This window comes from Arabidopsis lyrata (genome assembly GCF_000004255.2).
Source record: "Arabidopsis lyrata subsp. lyrata unplaced genomic scaffold ARALYscaffold_5, whole genome shotgun sequence".
NCBI classification, from domain to species: domain Eukaryota; kingdom Viridiplantae; phylum Streptophyta; class Magnoliopsida; order Brassicales; family Brassicaceae; genus Arabidopsis; species Arabidopsis lyrata.
Window position 1 is genome coordinate 2806629 of NW_003302551.1, and position 17653 is coordinate 2824281.

Here is a 17653-nt window from a genome sequence, read left to right on the forward strand (position 1 = left end):
AATCAAGATAAGGTTTTTCTATCTTCTCCTGGCAACTCTCTGTGATGATATTTCATGTTTGCTAATTGAGTGTAAAAATGTGACCTTTGCTTTTGTAGTGTAAAATGGTGGACTCTATCCTTGGAGTCTTTGATCCTATGAAATGAAATGGCACTTTTAGGTGAGCAACACTACAAGAAAACATCACAATTTCCGACGACGGTATTGGTCGGGAATTCGTCGGAAATAGCATATTCCGACACATTTCCGACAAAATCAAATTCGTCGGAATTCTCTGGTCGGAAACCATAAGTTGTCGGAAATTCGTCGGAAATTATCGACGAAAACTATTCGTCGGAATTTTTGTCGGAAATATTTGTCGGAATTTTGTCGGAAATTTTCGACAAATTTCCGACGACTATTTATATAGTGGTCGGAAATTCGTCGGAAATTTCCGACCACTTTTAAAATAAAAATAAATATATACCAAAATTAGTTCCGACAAAATTCCGACGACTTTTCTATTTTTTTTTAAAAAAACAAAAAAACAAATAAGAGTATTATAGTTAAAATAAAAATAATTATTGAATATCTTCAAAAAATAGATTAATTGTCACATAACCAATTTTCATTATCAACAAATGAGAATTAAAATTAAATTAATTAAAATGAATAAATATATAAATACATAAATGTCTCTATTAATTGAACAAGAGAATAAAAATTTTTAACTTTAAAAAAAATAGAATGATGTTTGAAGTAGAGAGAAGAAGATGTTAATAGAGATTGAGATTGTTGTGTTTGGAATTGTGGAATGGATGAAAACTCATTTGGTATATATAGAAACAATTTCCGACGATTTATTTCGTCGGAAATTTGTCGGAAACTACAAAACGCGGAAAATTCATTTGAATTGAATGTACAAAGGCGGGAACATGAAAAATCATACATTTTCCGACGAAATTCCGACGAACGTAGAAATTTCTGACGAATTTCCGACAAAATTAATTATTAATTAATTATTTACTTAATTATAAGTTATTTAATTTTTTCAAAAAAAAATTCAAAATAATATTTCTGACGACTTTCCGACGAAATTAATTATTTATTTATTATAAATTATTTATTTTTTCATTTTTTAAAATAAAAATAATTAAATAAATAATTTCCGACGAATTTCCGACTAAACTTTCCGACAAATTTCCGACTAACAAAACTTTCTGACTTAAGTTTCGTCGGAAATTCGTCGGAAATATTAAAGGTTTAAACTCATAATTTCTGACGATTTTTCCGACTAATATTTCCGACCAAAGCGTCGGAATTTTGTCGGGAAATGTGCAGTGAATAAACATGTGTTCACCTAATATTTACGACGAGTTTTCCGACAAGTTTTCGACCAATTTCCGATAAAATTAAATAGTCGGGATTTTCCATGTTTTCCGATGAATCCTTCCGACAAAGTTCCGACGAATTTGTGGTCGTCGGAAAGTTTTCTCTTTTTTCGACGAGTTTCCGACGAATTTTTTTTCCCTCGGAATCTTGTCGGAAAGTCGTCGGAAACCTGTCGGAAAATTTCCGACCAAACATTTTGTCGGAAATTTTCCTCGGAAATGACTATGTTTTCTTGTAGTGCAATATCTTTTGACTATAATTCTTAATTAGTTCATTAGCTATATATTTACGGCCTACAGATTTTAATCAATATTTTCTTACTGTGTGGCCAAGAATCTGAAAATGAATTCAGATCACTATGCTTCATGGATCGTTCACCTTGGTGGAGCCATGCTGGTATACTTTTCTCGATATTCCATATTCTTGCATTGCTTATACAGCTTAATCAAATACTGAACACACTGTTCTTTTTATCAAAGAATAGATTACAAATGTTGAAGATAGAGTAGGAGTTGAGTTCACTTCAATCCATTTGTCAATTGAAACGACAAGGTAAGAACTTTCCAGAAACTGTAGAGTTGTATAAAACCTAATGAACAATCTAAGTTTGTTAACCAAGCTTGTAATTCTCTAAGTTATTTCCACAATAAGATGAGATATCAACACAAGTTCTTTTGAGGAAGACTTTAAGATTATGCACATTGTTCTTAGGTGTCGATAACAACTCTTGAGCTTGTGTATAGTTTTGATTCTTAGGTTCTTGAGAGGTGGTTTTACCACGGTCGGTGACGTTTGTGACTGGACGGTGCGTACTTTAGGGTCATTGTTTTTGTTTTTATTATGTATCTTTTCCGATGTAGTTGCCTCAGCTTGTAGGTGAGCCTGATGATATCTCCAAGGACAAGGCTCGTTTGGCTGCTCTTTAGGTGCTCAAGCTTTTACCCTTTTCTAATTTTAAGTTATATTACTTGAATTGATTACAAAATCACCATACTTTTGTTGTTGAGACCAAGAAACCACAAAACTAGCAACTCCTAATAGGTATGATGAGTTTAATGTCTCACCTTATTATAACAACAAAGACAGATGTTGAAGTTTCAATTTAGGACATAAACGTGCATCAGTTCTGAAGGTTTTATAGATGTGGTAACTTATGGCAGGACTGCATAATTGAAGTTACTTGATCTTGGGTCTCTTTTGCATTCTCCGTTTGTGCATTAACAATATCTGACATCATCGTTTTTACCATTGTATCTTTTTGTTGTAGCCAAGCAATCTACCGAAATGCTAACACACCCAGAAGAGGATAGCTGACCCAAAACATCGAGCCAATTTATGTACTTATGGAGGAAATGGTGTGTCATTTGCTTGTGGAAGAGTTACTTCTTGTTGTTTTTTTATCGATGTTTTTACTTTTATTTGAATATGATGTTATGTAAGACTTTTTTGGGTTATGTAATCTTAATATTATGTATATTATGATTTTTGAAATATAAATCCAAATTATTAAATTCTGCAAAACAAGATTCAAATATATAAATTATATAAATCAAATTAAATATATTTATATATTAAAATAAAAGTGTTACAAAACAATATAAAGCAACATTAAACATGTGTTACAAAAAAATATATAAAAGCATTTGATTAGTGCTATAATAGAACGACCTATAATAACACACACAAAAAACGCTATTGTATTGAGTGACCCTAAGATAACTGGGCAGAAACAGCGTTTATGAAAACGCTATGAATGACGTATTATAGCATTTCTCTCGTGTTAAGAATGTCCATTTTTCTTGTAGTGGAACGGAACTGATATGGAGCTCAAAAAATTAAATCGATGTTGAAACTGGTACAAAGACAAACGGGTACAAAACATTAAACTCAAAGACAAACGGGTCCTCAAGCGCATGAAAGTTCTCCATAATAAACGCAATGTTAGTATTTCTCATGGCATACATTGTACTAGATAGTCTCAAATTAGGGTCTATTGAGATAAGAAAAGTCTTGATGCACTTTACGAAATGGACCAATTGGCTAGCTTCAATTTCAAGATTTTCAAAATCACACCACATATAGACTAAATATGTAGGATTCATTTCAAAAAGTTAATATATATACTGTAAGAAAATGTTCTTGAAGTGTACATCATATGTAGATGAATGTCTTTACATACCATGATATGATTTAGGTTTGATGATGGGTCTGTTTGTGTGGCATTTTCAAAGCCTCTTGAAAAGTCATTTTTCCAGGTTCAAAACAAATCAAAAGAGAAAGACAAACGGGTCCAAAACATTAAACTCAAAGACGACAACGTAAATGAGTAAATTAAAATTTCCATTGATGAGAATGTAATTGACGACAATATTAACAAATTTAAACTTGACTTATGACAACATCTTATGTTTTACTTGACACATGTCGCGTTAATGTGAGTTAGCAACTTTATATATAAAAAATAATATTTTATTTTTATTTTTTATCTCTAATTTTCTCTTATTATATATTCAAAAAATAATAATTTTGAATTTTAATAATTAGTAAATTACTATATTATTTTCTTTTTAATATACCTTTAAAAGTAATTATAATATTTTTACTTTTACGATGTATCGTTTAATTTTGGTTTTATTTATATAATTTTTTTTCATTTATATAATTTTTATTTCCATTTATATAAAAAAATTCATTAAAATAAACTTGATACGTGTCACGAACGTGAGTTACTAACTTTGAAAACCAAATTTTATATAATCAGACAGTTTAAGAGGAATGCTAATTTACATTTTTTAAAAAATATTTCAATGATTTTTGTTTTTAGTTTGGCATAATATTCCATATTAACATGTGCTAGATTAAAATTTAAACATTTTGATTACTATATCAGTAAGAATAAATTAGTTGATAAAAACAAATTAAGTTAAAGGAAATTAATAAAATGATACCTTTGTTCAAAAAATGTCCTCCGCGGCCGATTTATTGGCTGGAAAAACGTGCGGCAGCACGCAGCCGCCGCGATTTCAATATAATGGGTTAATAAATTGGATATGTAAAAAAAACTCATTTTTTTTTAAATTTAAGTTGAAAATCGATTATTTATGACTATATATGAAATTTGAACCCGTGACATGTTACTTATTTTCTATGATTTAAACCATTACACCACGAGAACTATATATAATTTATCTTATGATACTAAATATATAAACAATATAACTAAATATAAATCTTAAAACTAATTTCTGATTAATTTCTGTATAATTTCTGATTAATTGATTAATAGCTAGATCTACTCTACGATCAAGACTAGCGATTTTTGAAACAAGGAATGATAATAACATTTTAATTTGTTTTGACAACAATTAAATGATAGATTTATGACCGTTCAATTCATTAAAGTCAACCGTCAGTTGCTTACACATCGCGTGCGCTACACTATCAAAGCAGTAACTTCCTCTCTTCTCTCTCTACCAACTGGACGTGTAACTCACGCGCTTCTCTAACGCGTGATGGCTCGATTCTCTCCTTCGTTGAGAAGCATGCAAAGAAAAAACAAAACAGCTTCAAAGAGAATAAATCTCAATTTTTTTCAATCTTCACGCAAAAGGAATAAAATTTCTCTGACGGTTTTCAAACTTTCATCGGAACCCTAGATCTGTTACTTTTTTCCGATCTCCGATTTCAGATCCGAGAGAATTTGTCAGATTCTGAATTTCAAAAATTGATGGCGAAACCTTGGGGTGGAATTGGAATTGGGGCTTGGGCTGATGAAGCAGAGCGTGCCGATGAAGAACAAGCGGCGGAAGCTACTGCTGCGACGGCGGATACACAGAGTTTTCCTAGCCTGAGAGAGGCTGCTGCGACTGCTACTAATCCTAAGTCTAGGAAGATGAAGAAGATGAGTTTATCTGAGTTTACTACAGGTGCTTACACAGCTCCTGGAGGTAGAAACTCTGTTGGATTGACTCAGCAAGAGATTCTTCAATTACCTACTGGTCCTAGACAACGTTCGGAGGAGGAAATGCAACCTGGTCGATTAGGCGGTGGGTTTTCATCTTATGGTGGTCGTTCTGGTGGAAGAATGGGGAGAGATCGAGATGATTCTGATGGGTCTTGGGGTGGTGGTGGTGGAGGACGGAGACCTTATGGTGGTGGATTTGATGATGATAGGAGGGGAAATCAGTCTAGGGTTTCGGATTTTGCTCAACCTTCTAGAGCTGATGAGGTTGATGATTGGGGGAAAGCGAAGAAACCACTTCCTTCTTTTGATCAAGGACGACAAGGTCGTTACGGTGGTGGTGGAGGTGGTTTTGGAGGCGGTGGTGGAAGTGGTTTTGGAGGCGGTGGTGGAAGTGGTTTTGGAGGCGGTGGTGGATTATCTAGAGCTGATGATGTTGATAATTGGGGTGCAGGGAAAAGGCAAGCACCGGTTAGATCATCTACATTTGGATCGAGTTTTGGTGATTCAGGCCGTGAATCTGACCGTTGGTCCAGAGGAGAAGTAGCCGGAGGTGGTGGAGTTCAGGAGGAACGTCGTCGTTTGGTTTTGGAACCACGAAAGGTTGAGTCAGGAGCGAGTGAGACTCCAACTGTTGTTGAGAAGACGAATAAGCCGAACCCGTTTGGAGCAGCTAGACCGAGGGAGGATGTTTTGGCGGAGAAAGGTTTGGATTGGAAGAAGATTGACTCAGAGATTGAGGCTAAGAAAGGAGGTTCTCAAACGAGTAGGCCAACGAGTGCACATTCGAGCAGACCTTCTAGTGCTCAATCTAACAGGTCTGAGAGTTCAGGGTTGAATAATGTGGTTAAACCGAGACCAAAGGTGAATCCTTTTGGCGATGCAAAGCCTCGAGAAGTGTTGCTAGAGGAACAAGGAAAGGATTGGCGTAAGATGGATTTGGAACTCGAGCATCGCAGGGTTGACAGGTCCTTATTCATCTGGAATTCTTTTAAAGTTTTCTCTGAGGATTGTGGCTCTGCAGTAATTCTATGTCGCTGCAGTTATCTGAATATTGAAGTGATATTTAATTGCTTGGTACATTATGGCACAAGAGTCAGTCTTAATATAGTTGGATGAATTTTGGAGATTAAAATGTATGGAACTGAAAACTTATAATAGTTTGCCTTTTCTGCTTAGTGGGATTCTTTGTACTTTAGTTATAGAGTCTTCATGGTTATTATGCATCTATGAGTTCCAGATCGCACAACATGATGTGAAATGTGTGATACTCTGTTTCATTTCTTTGTCCTACTCATGTTTAGTCAATAGAGCTCTTTTGACATTGGTCATTGTTTTTAGTATGTTATTTTTTATTCTGCCTCTCAGTGGATTGATGAGTTCCAGAGACTGTTAAATAGATTTTGCTTGTTTCTCTTGGGTATATAACCTTCTCTTTATGCATGCTATAGTCTCCTCCTAGATTTTGAGATGCATCTTGTGTGATTCTTATGTTATGTTTTCCAGGCCTGAAACAGAAGAAGAGAAGATGTTGAAGGAAGAGATTGAAGAACAAAGGAAAAAACTCGAGGAGTCCATCGCCCCAGAGATCAAGGAATCTGATCAAGAACCTGGCAGTAATAATAATCACAATGATTTACCAGAAATAATACGTGGGAAAGAGAAAGATTTGGAATTACTAACCCGTGAATTGGACGACAAAGTCAGGTTCAGGCAGAAACCAGTTGAGAGGCCCGGGTCTGGTGCAGGCAGAACCGGAACATATTCAGAAAGAACACATTCCCGGGCTGGATCAATTGATGAAACCAGGAGTTTTGAATCCACAGAGAGACCCAGATCACGTGGTGCCGTCGATGCCTGGGTTAGACCAGCCGATGATCAGCAAAGAAACTTCCAAGGAAGCAAAGAGCGCGGATTCTTCAGCAACAGGTTAGTCCCATTACTATCTAAATGACTAAATCTTATATGCAGTTGGTACAAAATATGCATTTAGGCTCATCATACCTTAAGTTTAACGAGATTTGGTAAATCGATGTCATATTAATTTCTGAATCTCGGGTTTCCGACAGGTCTTCCTCTAGGGAAGGATGGTAAGAAGAAAACGAAGAACAACCAAATGTGGAATATGTTTAACTACTCTACTCAGTTCCCAGATTTTGAAGAAGACTTAGAGATAATTTCATTAATAAATATTTATAAAAACCCTAATCTTTGTTCTTTCTTTGGTTGGTTCATCTTCGGAATCAGAGCCTCGTTGTTTCGTTTTGGTCTTCTGCTCAGCGAAGGCGTGTCTCTTATGAGAATGTCTCTTCTTGTTATATTTGAAGACATTTTAGAATCTTGATTGTTATATTTTTTGTAGTTAATCCTGGAGTCTCTCATCTCCTTTTTATGTATTTTGGTTTGTTTAACACATTTATTTGCCAATAACCCTATTTGTATTGAAACAACAAGAGAGTCAAACACGACATTGTTCAGCATAAACGCAACAGAAAGAACACAAAACTCAGTGCTTACACATACTTCCCTCTATACTTAGGTTTTGGATCTTTAAAGGTTTTGGGATCAGTGTGAATCTGAGAAGAATCAATGGGTTTAAAAACAGAGGAATGAATATTACCGTCCTCTAACCACTTAAGATGATTCTCTCTAAACTCTAAATGCATTAATCGAGCAGCTTCTTCAATATCTTCACTATAAGGCTCTACTTTCACCATGGTTAGCAGAACCCGACTGTATCTCGAGCTCAGGATCTGTTCAGAGACGGCTACTAACTTGAAACACGGGTGCTCGGGAAACTTAACCTCGCTGCCAGTCTCATCTCTCAAAACCGGGAAGAAAAAGACGAGCCTGCCTTTCATCACCAGCATTCTTGCAGCAAGGTGAAGTAGATCATGAACACACTCCACTAGACTATATGCACCTGTGGATGGAATGTGATCTGTTCTTTTGTCATCAGGGACGGTGTAAGGATCCACTGTTCCTCTAAGAATTTTCCGACCACCGGATTTACGTCCACCAGCTCGAACCCCGTAAGGTGGATCACAGATAATTGCATCAAAGATCTTGACCAATAGATACATATGACATAAACTCAGTGATCTACACTCAATATGCCAAAGATAATAATGAAAGAACTGAGAGAGAGAGCATTACCTCCTTTAGCCCCGAACGCCAAGGAGGAACATTGTTATCCATTCTAAGTAAAGCTACTGGCGTAGGTAATCCATACTGCATAACCGATAACAGATGTAAGAACCCGAGATATCGAAATGAAAGAAAGAAACATAACAAGAGAAATCACACGCACCTGCTTGAAATTGCTCCAAACATTACAATCTGGACCACGTCCATCACGCACTACTCTGATATCAATATCTGCACCCTAATACAAGAACTCCTTTGTCAGTTTAAGATCCATAAACCGCCAAAAGGGCATCACAAGAAACTAAGGTGGATAGTTGCAAACCATTGTCATTGCGCCAAACCGAGCAGCAGAAACAAGGATGCTTCCAGTACCAACAAAAGGATCATACACTAGTTTCCCCGATGTAGCTTTCGCTTGATTAGCCATTAAGAAAGCCATTTCAGCATCCATAGCAGTCGGACCAAGGTAAGTCCGAGATTTCAACTGAAATGTAGGTAAAAGCTTCCTATCAGCAAAACCAACCTCCCTCCCAAAAAATATCCTCCTCTGCAGAATAGGTTGAAGTCCATTGTTCTCTTCAGATTCAATCATTTCCATAAGAAAAAAGTTGTGATCTGGGTTCTTCAAATCAACCCGACCCTGCAACAATCATATGACCAAAGAATCAAATACATGAAGATAGAAGAAACCAAAAGACACCAGAAGATACTGAAACAAGAAAGTTGAATTAGACCTCAAATGGGATATAAGTAAGAGACTGGATTCGATCCTTTTGCTCTTCAAAAGTCAAAGCCTTTCCAAAAGTTTCAACAGAGATTCTAAAAGTTGAATCAGAAGTTAGAAACGGAAGCTTTCGAGAATCGGGGTAACTTTGAATCGAGTCTTTAAGCTCTTCATAACAAGTTCCTTCACCCCAAAGCTCATACATTCCTTTCACCAATATGCTTCTTTTAGCAATGTTACGAGCGATTTCTTCTGAAGAAAGTTGAACGAAATGGAATGGAGTATCGTTATGATGATGTTCAGGTAAACGCCATTGGAGAGACTCATTCTCTGCAATCTCTTCTCCGAAGAGTTCAGCTAAAGCTTCAACTTCTGGCTTTCTGAAATCTAATAGTCTGTGATAGAAGACACAAAGAAACCACATCTCTCTCTCTCTCTTTTTTTCCCCAAAATCCAAAACCCTAATTTGTCAAAGAGACCTGTGAAGAAGAAGAAGAAGAAGGAGACGGAGACGGAGACGGAGAAAAACGAAGACGACGGCGACTAAAACCTTCTCTTCAAAACCCTTATACATGAGCCCAATAAAAGCCCATTTATTTTAGGCCCACATGTATGGAAATGACGAAATTACCCCGTTAGCTGTCGAATACGAGATATATCGCATCGTTTGCTTTCGCTTGTGTCGTTGTGCCGAAGTTTCTCTGCAGCTTCTCCTCTTCTCAGAAATTAGGGTTCCGTCGCAAATCACGATCAGATCTCGTTCTCTCTGGTAATGATTTCTCGTTTTCTTATACTTTGTTTATACCGAAGTATTGATTCGCTTGCATGTCTCGTCATCTTTGTACCGATTCTGATTTGAAGTTTCTAGGGTTTACCATCGCGCAATTACGATTTCTAGATATGTTTGTTGGCTAGTAGATATCAATTGAAATTAGCTTTGTGGATACATCTCGTAAGTATATCAATTACGAGTTCAGATTTGCTTTCACGCTCTTTTTGTGAATTATTGTGTTCTAGGCTTCTCTAGCTGTGTATATATTCTGGATCTGCAGTGTTAAGTTTCTATTTTAGCTATTGTAGAGGAATTTATGTTGCGTTTGTTGGATTTTCTGGGAGTCAAGTCGTATTTACTTTCTTCAAAAAAAAAATTTGCTACTTGTTTTAGAAGATGTCTGAAGACCCGGAGTACCGTTGTTTCATTGGTGGGCTTGCTTGGTCAACGTCTGATCGTGGTCTCAGAGATGCCTTTGAGAAGTATGGTCACCTCGTTGAGGCCAAGGTAAATCTTATATCCTCTTTCACTGGCTCTCTGCTCATCTGGTTACTGAAACGATGAAGATTTTGATTTGTTTTTTAGGCTTCTGTTTTAAAAAAATTGAGCTTTGATATGTTTAGTAATTTGTTTGCTCTTTGCAACTCTGTTTATGGCGTGTCTGTTTAGTAATTGAACTCTTTTAGTGGAAATCTGCTTTTCTAGTTTCTGAGTTGTTGAAGTGTTGTGTGATTTCATTTTCTTGGTCTTTGCAATTCTAGTTAGGGTTTTGTCTGTTTGACAATTTGAACTTTGTCATGTCTACCTTATTCTTATTACCATAACTCGTATGAGAGATAAACCTTATCTATTGATACACAGGTGGTTCTTGACAAGTTTTCTGGTCGCTCCCGTGGTTTTGGGTTCATCACTTTTGATGAGAAAAAAGCTATGGATGAAGCTATTGCAGCAATGAATGGAATGGATTTAGATGGGCGAACTATCACTGTTGATAAAGCCCAGCCACATCAGGGTGGGTCAGGCAGAGATCATGATGGAGATCGCAGTCGTGATCGTGGATATGATCGTGATCGTAGCCGTCCCTCTGGTGGGCGAGGTGGTGGAGATTGCTTTAAATGTGGCAAGCCTGGACATTTTGCAAGGGAGTGTCCTTCTGAAAGTAGTAGAGATGGTGGCGGAAGGTACAGCTCAAAGGACGATAGGTACAGTGCTAAGGATGATAGGTATGGTGCAAAAGAGGATAGGTATGGCTCCAAGGATGATAGGTACAGCTCCAAGGATGATAGGTACAGTGCAAAAGATGATAGGTATGGTGTTAAGGATGATAGGTATGGTAGTAGGGATGGTGGAGGTAGTCGCTATGGACCTGATCGCAGTGGAGAACGCGCTGGAGGACGTAGCCGGGATGGTGGTAGCCGTGGAGGTCCAGGAGGTGAGAGGCACAGTCGTGCTACTGCTCCATATGACCGCCCCAGAGCTGGTGGCTTTCACTAGAAATCTACTCCGAAGGGTATGTATCCATTGTATTATTTAATTTTTTCTATCATATCTCTGCAAAGTTAAGTGCTGGTAAGACTTATGTTGAAGTCTCTTTATATCTTCTTTTGCAGTTAAAGAAGTTGAAGGTTTTCTGCTTTCGGCTCTCTTGTCAAGTGCGAAGTCAAAGTTATGCTGGATGGTCTATTTTCTTCAATGTATTTGGATTGCTCGAGAAAGAAGATGTGTCTCTATTTTGGCCCTAAACTCAAGAGTCGACTATGTTCCTAAAGTGCTCTCTCTCCTTTTGATATGTTGATCCGTATGGAAACCTTGTGCTTGGTTGGTTTGAGACAATTTGAGATGTGCTACTTTATGCTTATCGTAATGAATGCGTGGGTTATCCCCCAACACCAAATTTGCAAAAGCCTCAGGTACGTGATTGATCTCTACGGAATATCCAGGATCAGCATTTGGTAAAATTCAAATGTTGTTATATTTGGGGATATACCGTTTATTGATTCTGGTAAACAATGATGCAGGATGGTCTGATACTCGGGTTTAGCCGTGAAAATTAAAGACTGATCTATAAAACTTGTGATGGGATTGGGAAATATACATTGCTGACTGATACTTGGCTACTGGAACTCAAACATCCCTTCATGAGCAACACAAAATGTCATTTTCAGGAAAAAAAGAATGACTTTGTGCAATTTTAGGAACATGGCAAGTCTAATCAATAGTTTTCTTCGACTAGGGAAATTTCTACAGCCATATGTTCCATGATTGGCTCGTTTAGGCTCACTGGGGTTGTCTTTGAACTATTCTTTGTGGATTCTTTGTGCCTCTGCGTTTACTTTTGTCTCTTGTTCGTGGCCTGCCTTTGATTCCTAAGCTCTAGCCTTGAGGAATTGGCACATTATATTGGGGGTATATAGTTCATACATCGCTTAGATGAATTATGATTATGCAATCTAACATAAATAATGACTTTGTAAATTGTAAGTCCTATTAATAAAATCTTATACTCTTATAATTAAGTTATTTAAGATATTTAAAGACTTCGTAGCTCAAATAAATAAAGACTTTGTAAACGTTGACTTAATTATTTGATAGAAAATGAATAGTATAAATATTCTCCCTCTCTTAAGAACTTCGGAGACAATGGAAACTAATCACTTGTTGATAAAGTTAGTCTTATTAGCATCATGTCTCATACATCAACGTGTTTGCTCTCCTTGCAATTTTCCGGCGATCTTCAACTTCGGCGACTCTAACTCCGACACAGGTGGCCTCTCCGCTGCCTTTGGACAAGCCCCTTACCCTAATGGTCAAACTTTCTTCCACTCCCCTTCCGGTCGTTTCGCAGATGGTCGACTCATCATTGACTTCATAGGTTCTTAGTTCTGAGACCACACACACTCATAAATTTCTAATCTTTACTCAGTTTTCTCACTAACCATTTGATTATTTTCTATTGTTGAAAATCAGCGGAGGAGTTAGGGTTACCATACCTAAATGCTTTCTTGGACTCCATCGGTTCAAACTTCAGCCATGGTGCCAATTTCGCCACCGCTGGTTCCACCATCCGGCCACCAAACAGCACCATTTCTCAGGGCGGTTCGAGTCCAATCTCTCTCGACGTTCAATTGGTTCAATTCTCCGATTTCATCACACGATCACAACTCATTCGCAATCAAGGTACTTTAAAAGTTTCAACCTTTTAGATCCGAAATCATATAAGAACAATCAACAATGTTTAAGAATGCAAGATTATCAGAACGTTTTGTAATCCGATTTGGTTTACATTAGGTGGAGTGTTTAAGAAATTACTTCCCAAGAAAGAGTATTTCTCTCAAGCATTGTACACATTCGACATTGGTCAGAACGATCTTACCTCTGGATTAAAACTCAACATGACTACAGATCAAATCAAGGCTTATATACCAGATGTTCTTGATCAATTCTCTAACGCCATTCGTGTAAGCAAAGATAAAGTGTATTTATTCATAGCTGTGATTAACTGAATTAACCAACCGTCTTAAATGTCTCTGTAGAAGGTGTATAGTAAAGGAGGAAGAAGATTCTGGATACACAACACAGCTCCACTTGGTTGTTTACCTTATGTTTTAGACCGTTTTCCAGTACCGGCTTCTCAAATCGACAATCACGGTTGTGCAATTCCGCGTAATGAGATTGCTCGGTATTATAACTCTGAACTAAAAAGAAGAGTAATTGGGTTAAGAAAAGAGCTCTCTGATGCTGCATTTACTTATGTTGATATCTACTCTATCAAGCTTACTCTCATCACTCATCCCAAGAAACTCGGTACTTTTCAAACCATTTTTCATGTTTATAACAAACCTTAGGTGACTCGGGGTCTGTTTAGACCAGTTCTAACGGTTTATTCTATGTTTGAATTTGGTGCTTTAGGTTTTAGATATCCTTTGGTGGCTTGTTGTGGACATGGTGGAAAGTACAATTACAACAAGCTAATCAAATGTGGAGCCAAAGTTATGGTGGAAGGGAAAGAGATTGTGCTTGCTAAGTCTTGTAACGACGTGTCGTTTAGAGTTAGCTGGGATGGCATACATTTCACTGAAACGGCAAACAGTTGGATATTTCAGAAAATAAACGGCGGGGCGTTTTCGGATCCTCCTATTCCCCTTAAGTTTGCCTGCGCCAGATAGAATTTAGGGAATCATATGACCAAAGTGTCTCTTGAAAATGGGGACGAATAAAAGTTATTTGGAATATTTGTTTTTTTTGTCAAATTCTAAGAAAATTCTTATGATAATGAAATCGCAACTACCTGTCATATTTATCTGAATTTTCTATTTAGAATGAAGTGAAACATATTTGATGAAATTTATAAAAAATGGTAGAGATATTTGTTTTTTTGAAAATGAAATCGCACCTGTCATATTTAAGGTGTGATTGGTGACATGAGTTACTATGTTGTATCATTGAATTAGGAAGATAACTCAAAAATGTTACCAATCATGATTTGTTTTTAAAATTTTGCATTAGAGGTTGAAGTTTGTTGAGTTATGAATAACTTACATTTTTGAGTCATCTCCTTTGTAGAATTGCTAAATCAAAACTTAACTCAAAAACATGGAAATTCTCATGAGTTTTTTTTTTTTTTGGTAAGTGGAAATTCTCATGAGTTAGGATGTGGTAAGTTGAGTTATAATTTTTATTTTTTTACAAAACGAAAATTAGTTAAATTAGAAGAAAATGTCTTAAACTAATTTGAATCATGAGAAAAAAAATTGTTATTATTATCTTAATTTTATTCAATAACATTTCAAAAAAATAGGTAATTAAATTTCTTAATTTTCTTAACATGTTTAATTTTTTAGTTTATGTTTTTTATTTTCATTTAATTATCATAAACTATTTATAAGACTAGATTTAATAAAGATGAAATTTTATATAGGCTATGAAATGTAAGTCATTAGTTTTATAATTATTATGTAACAAAATATTTTTTCAAATTAACTATGTTTTTAGTATTATTTTATTTTATTTGTAAGAAATATTGTTATTATTTTTAATATATAATTTAATTATCTTTAATGACATATACTGCAACTTCTAATTATTATTACTACATCAGTCTGCAGTTTATACCACATAATTTTTACTGCAAATTATATCAAACTATAACATCGACTGCAATTCAACATTTATTGAGTTTTGTATTTTGGATGAAGTGAAACGTATTTGATCAAATTCATAAAGATGTTTTTACTGAGTCTTCGTCGAAGGTCCGCTTCCCGCTTCGGAATCTTAGTCGGAATCGGAAGCTTTTGGAATCTCGCTTCCATAGCGTTTCCAAAAAATTTACTTTGGAAGCTCGTTGGAAGCTTACGATTCCATTATAGAAGCTTACGTTTCCATTTAAAAAAATTGATAGTCAAATATTAATAAGAAACATGAAATTATTTTTTATAGTATTTTTTACAACTAGGTGATTGCCCGCGCGCATGCGCGGGAAGAATGTTGTATAAATGGTAAAATCATGTGAAATAAGGGATTGTTTAGGTGTTACTTGGTAGTGTAATAAAAAAATGGTAAATTGTTTAGGATTTAGTGTGGTAAAATTATGGAAAATGATGAAATTTAAAAAATTCAATAATATTATAAATGCTAAAAAATAATAATAAATCATCTTTTAAAATCATTCACCAACAAAATAAGAAATCAACGAACATCATCACTCCATGGCATTCTCCTTCCGTGTGATGATTGGTACTTGGTCATTTTCAGGATTCCTGACATCCGATTAAGAACACCATAAACAGTGAATGTCCAGTCGCCAACTTTAGAGTTTTGATTGTAAACGGAAAAAAAAAATACTTACCAACAAAGCATCTCGTCGGTAATACTGAGATCCGGATTCAACATAATCCTCGTACTTCCGGTAACATTGGTACATCTCCACCTATGTTCCTGTGATAGTTCTAATTTCACAAACTTGATAATACATATCACTGTGTTACGTGAACGATGCTTCCATAAGTCATAGAACTCGACTGCAAGGTCACCCGTTAAACGACACTCTAGATGGATACACCTAATTTTAAGATTTGAAGAAGTCATATAAGACATTATATTCTGGTTTAAATCTTTAAAAGAATAGTGACTTACTCAGTATCACGTAAACCAAAGTACAGCTCAAAATATCCTCCTTGAGAATGTTCCACGGAAGGAACAAAAACCAACTCTCTCACGTTGACAATTTTGCCAACAACATCTATGAAACACACACATGAATAATACAGTCAGAACATGAACCGCAAATAAACTCCAAAAGCACAAATAAATTTATAAATTAGGCTTACCAACGCAAATATTCGGATTAACAATACCACTCAATATACTCACAAACTCAGTTAGATTGAAATAGGTTCTACTGGAGCACATATTAATACTTTGCACTAAAGTGTCCGAACGAAACACAATCTTGAATCTATGCGGTACTGGTCTCAATATGCTGTTAACCCGTGATACATCAAAATTTTTAATGCTCACCCACTCATCGATTATCAATCTTGAAAGATAACATCCCGAATACTACGATCCAACGTCTCAAAACAATGTCTGCTCATCATAGGAGCCTCATCCCATACAATTAAGCTAGCCTGTTTTACCAACTCACCGAGATGGGATGATGGTTTCATCGCACACATACTAAATTCATCAGCCGTTAGAGGTATCGAAAATCTTGAATGTGCAGTTCTACCTCCAGGCATCAGCAAAGAGGCTATCCCGCTCGATGCTACATTAAGAACAATAAGTCCCATAGACCTTAAAGCAGCCGATAAAATACTCCAGACGTACGTTTTGCCTGTGCCCCCGTATCCATATAGAAAAAAGACACCGCCTTTTTTATCTAAAACTGCCTTCATCACTTCATCGTAAACTACTTTTTGTTCATCCGTTATCGTGGCTAGGAGTCTCACGTGTTCTTTCGCTTCTTTTTCGTGGTTATAACCAAGCTCATCCAACAACAGCCGATTTGTACTCGTATCAAGAGATATATCATCCGGCTGCGGAAATCCTTCGATAGTAGACAGAGTCTTCCCGTTATCCCGCAGCAAGAGTTCAATAGACGCCAACGTGAAATTTTTTATTTGTTTATCAGAAAGCGTCAAAGCTGCAAACCACACGAAACATGTTATTATTACTATTCAATTAATAAGACAGCTATATATATTTCATAAACAATAGAAATGATCCACCTACCCGGATTCCTCGACACTTTTCTACGTTCGAATAAGATACCTTCCGACAGTATATCACAAGTCTCCTCCCAAACTCGCAAAGGATTTACTATATCTCCGGCGACGATCATCATCACAAATAATTTTCGCAAGGGTAAACCTTTCACGAAATAACTCGCTTCTTTTATAGCATCTATAAATATTCGGTCGTCTGCGAGCAACCCCAGTGCATTGCAAGCATCAACAAACTCAGGATATATAATGCCATTTACCGTTTTGATGTCATCGTAAGATGTAGGACCTGTCACAGAATTTAACAGGAGCCTTAGATAATACTTGGCTCCAAGGGAAGGAGAAACATACATAATCCTTCCTATCGAGAATCCTTTTACTCGGGGTTTCCAGACACGCTCTCTGCTTTTCCAAACAAACTTAGATGGAAAATCCGCATATGTCAATTCTCTGGCTTC

The 17653-nt window shown here is 36.3% G+C and overlaps 4 protein-coding genes across 5 annotated transcripts; 3 read left to right on the top strand and 1 right to left on the bottom strand.

Annotated features, from left to right (window-relative positions):
- Positions 1-4946: 4946 nt before the first annotated feature.
- Positions 4947-7795, top strand: LOC9311385 (eukaryotic translation initiation factor 4B1). The gene is made up of 3 exons (XM_021023963.1): positions 4947-6300; positions 6839-7261; positions 7402-7795. Exons 1-3 carry the CDS (start codon positions 5099-5101, stop codon positions 7424-7426), a joined length of 1650 nt encoding a protein of 549 aa, XP_020879622.1. The 5' UTR covers positions 4947-5098; the 3' UTR covers positions 7427-7795.
- Positions 7752-9709, bottom strand: LOC9311386 (tRNA (guanine(10)-N2)-methyltransferase homolog). The gene is made up of 5 exons (XM_002876924.2): positions 9214-9709; positions 8802-9119; positions 8643-8717; positions 8489-8563; positions 7752-8397 (listed from the first exon to the last, which is right to left on the bottom strand). Exons 1-5 carry the CDS (start codon positions 9625-9627, stop codon positions 7846-7848), a joined length of 1434 nt encoding a protein of 477 aa, XP_002876970.1. The 5' UTR covers positions 9628-9709; the 3' UTR covers positions 7752-7845.
- A 163-nt stretch (positions 9710-9872) lies between these two features.
- On the top strand, positions 9873-11869 carry LOC9313039 (glycine-rich RNA-binding protein RZ1A). Of its 2 annotated transcripts, none has more exons than XM_021023964.1 (4): positions 9873-9972; positions 10369-10482; positions 10837-11485; positions 11586-11869. In XM_021023964.1, exons 2-3 carry the CDS (start codon positions 10372-10374, stop codon positions 11467-11469), a joined length of 744 nt encoding a protein of 247 aa, XP_020879623.1. In that variant the 5' UTR covers positions 9873-9972; positions 10369-10371; the 3' UTR covers positions 11470-11485; positions 11586-11869. The 2 variants fall into 2 exon arrangements, with proteins under 2 accessions (XP_020879623.1, XP_002875318.1); XM_002875272.2 differs by having other exon boundaries at positions 9874-9972; positions 10372-10482.
- Positions 11870-12500: 631 nt separating this feature from the next.
- On the top strand, positions 12501-14319 carry LOC9311388 (GDSL esterase/lipase At3g26430). Its single transcript, XM_002875274.2, has 5 exons — positions 12501-12847; positions 12943-13152; positions 13264-13433; positions 13509-13779; positions 13885-14319. Exons 1-5 carry the CDS (start codon positions 12571-12573, stop codon positions 14139-14141), a joined length of 1185 nt encoding a protein of 394 aa, XP_002875320.2. The 5' UTR covers positions 12501-12570; the 3' UTR covers positions 14142-14319.
- Positions 14320-17653: the final 3334 nt, after the last annotated feature.

Coding starts and splice junctions, on each gene's coding strand:
- LOC9311385 (XM_021023963.1), top strand. CDS start 5,099: ATGGCGAAACCTTGGGGTGGAATTGGAATTGGGGCTTGGGCTGATGAA. Junction 6,301..6,838: donor GAGCATCGCAGGGTTGACAG/GTCCTTATTCAT, acceptor TATGTTTTCCAG/GCCTGAAACAGAAGAAGAGA. Junction 7,262..7,401: donor CGCGGATTCTTCAGCAACAG/GTTAGTCCCATT, acceptor GGTTTCCGACAG/GTCTTCCTCTAGGGAAGGAT.
- LOC9311386 (XM_002876924.2), bottom strand. CDS start 9,627: ATGTGGTTTCTTTGTGTCTTCTATCACAGACTATTAGATTTCAGAAAG. Junction 8,718..8,801: donor GGTTTGGCGCAATGACAATG/GTTTGCAACTAT, acceptor TTCTTGTATTAG/GGTGCAGATATTGATATCAG. Junction 8,564..8,642: donor TTTGGAGCAATTTCAAGCAG/GTGCGTGTGATT, acceptor TCGGTTATGCAG/TATGGATTACCTACGCCAGT.
- LOC9313039 (XM_021023964.1), top strand. CDS start 10,372: ATGTCTGAAGACCCGGAGTACCGTTGTTTCATTGGTGGGCTTGCTTGG. Junction 10,483..10,836: donor GTCACCTCGTTGAGGCCAAG/GTAAATCTTATA, acceptor ATTGATACACAG/GTGGTTCTTGACAAGTTTTC.
- LOC9311388 (XM_002875274.2), top strand. CDS start 12,571: ATGAATAGTATAAATATTCTCCCTCTCTTAAGAACTTCGGAGACAATG. Junction 12,848..12,942: donor ACTCATCATTGACTTCATAG/GTTCTTAGTTCT, acceptor GTTGAAAATCAG/CGGAGGAGTTAGGGTTACCA. Junction 13,153..13,263: donor ACAACTCATTCGCAATCAAG/GTACTTTAAAAG, acceptor GGTTTACATTAG/GTGGAGTGTTTAAGAAATTA.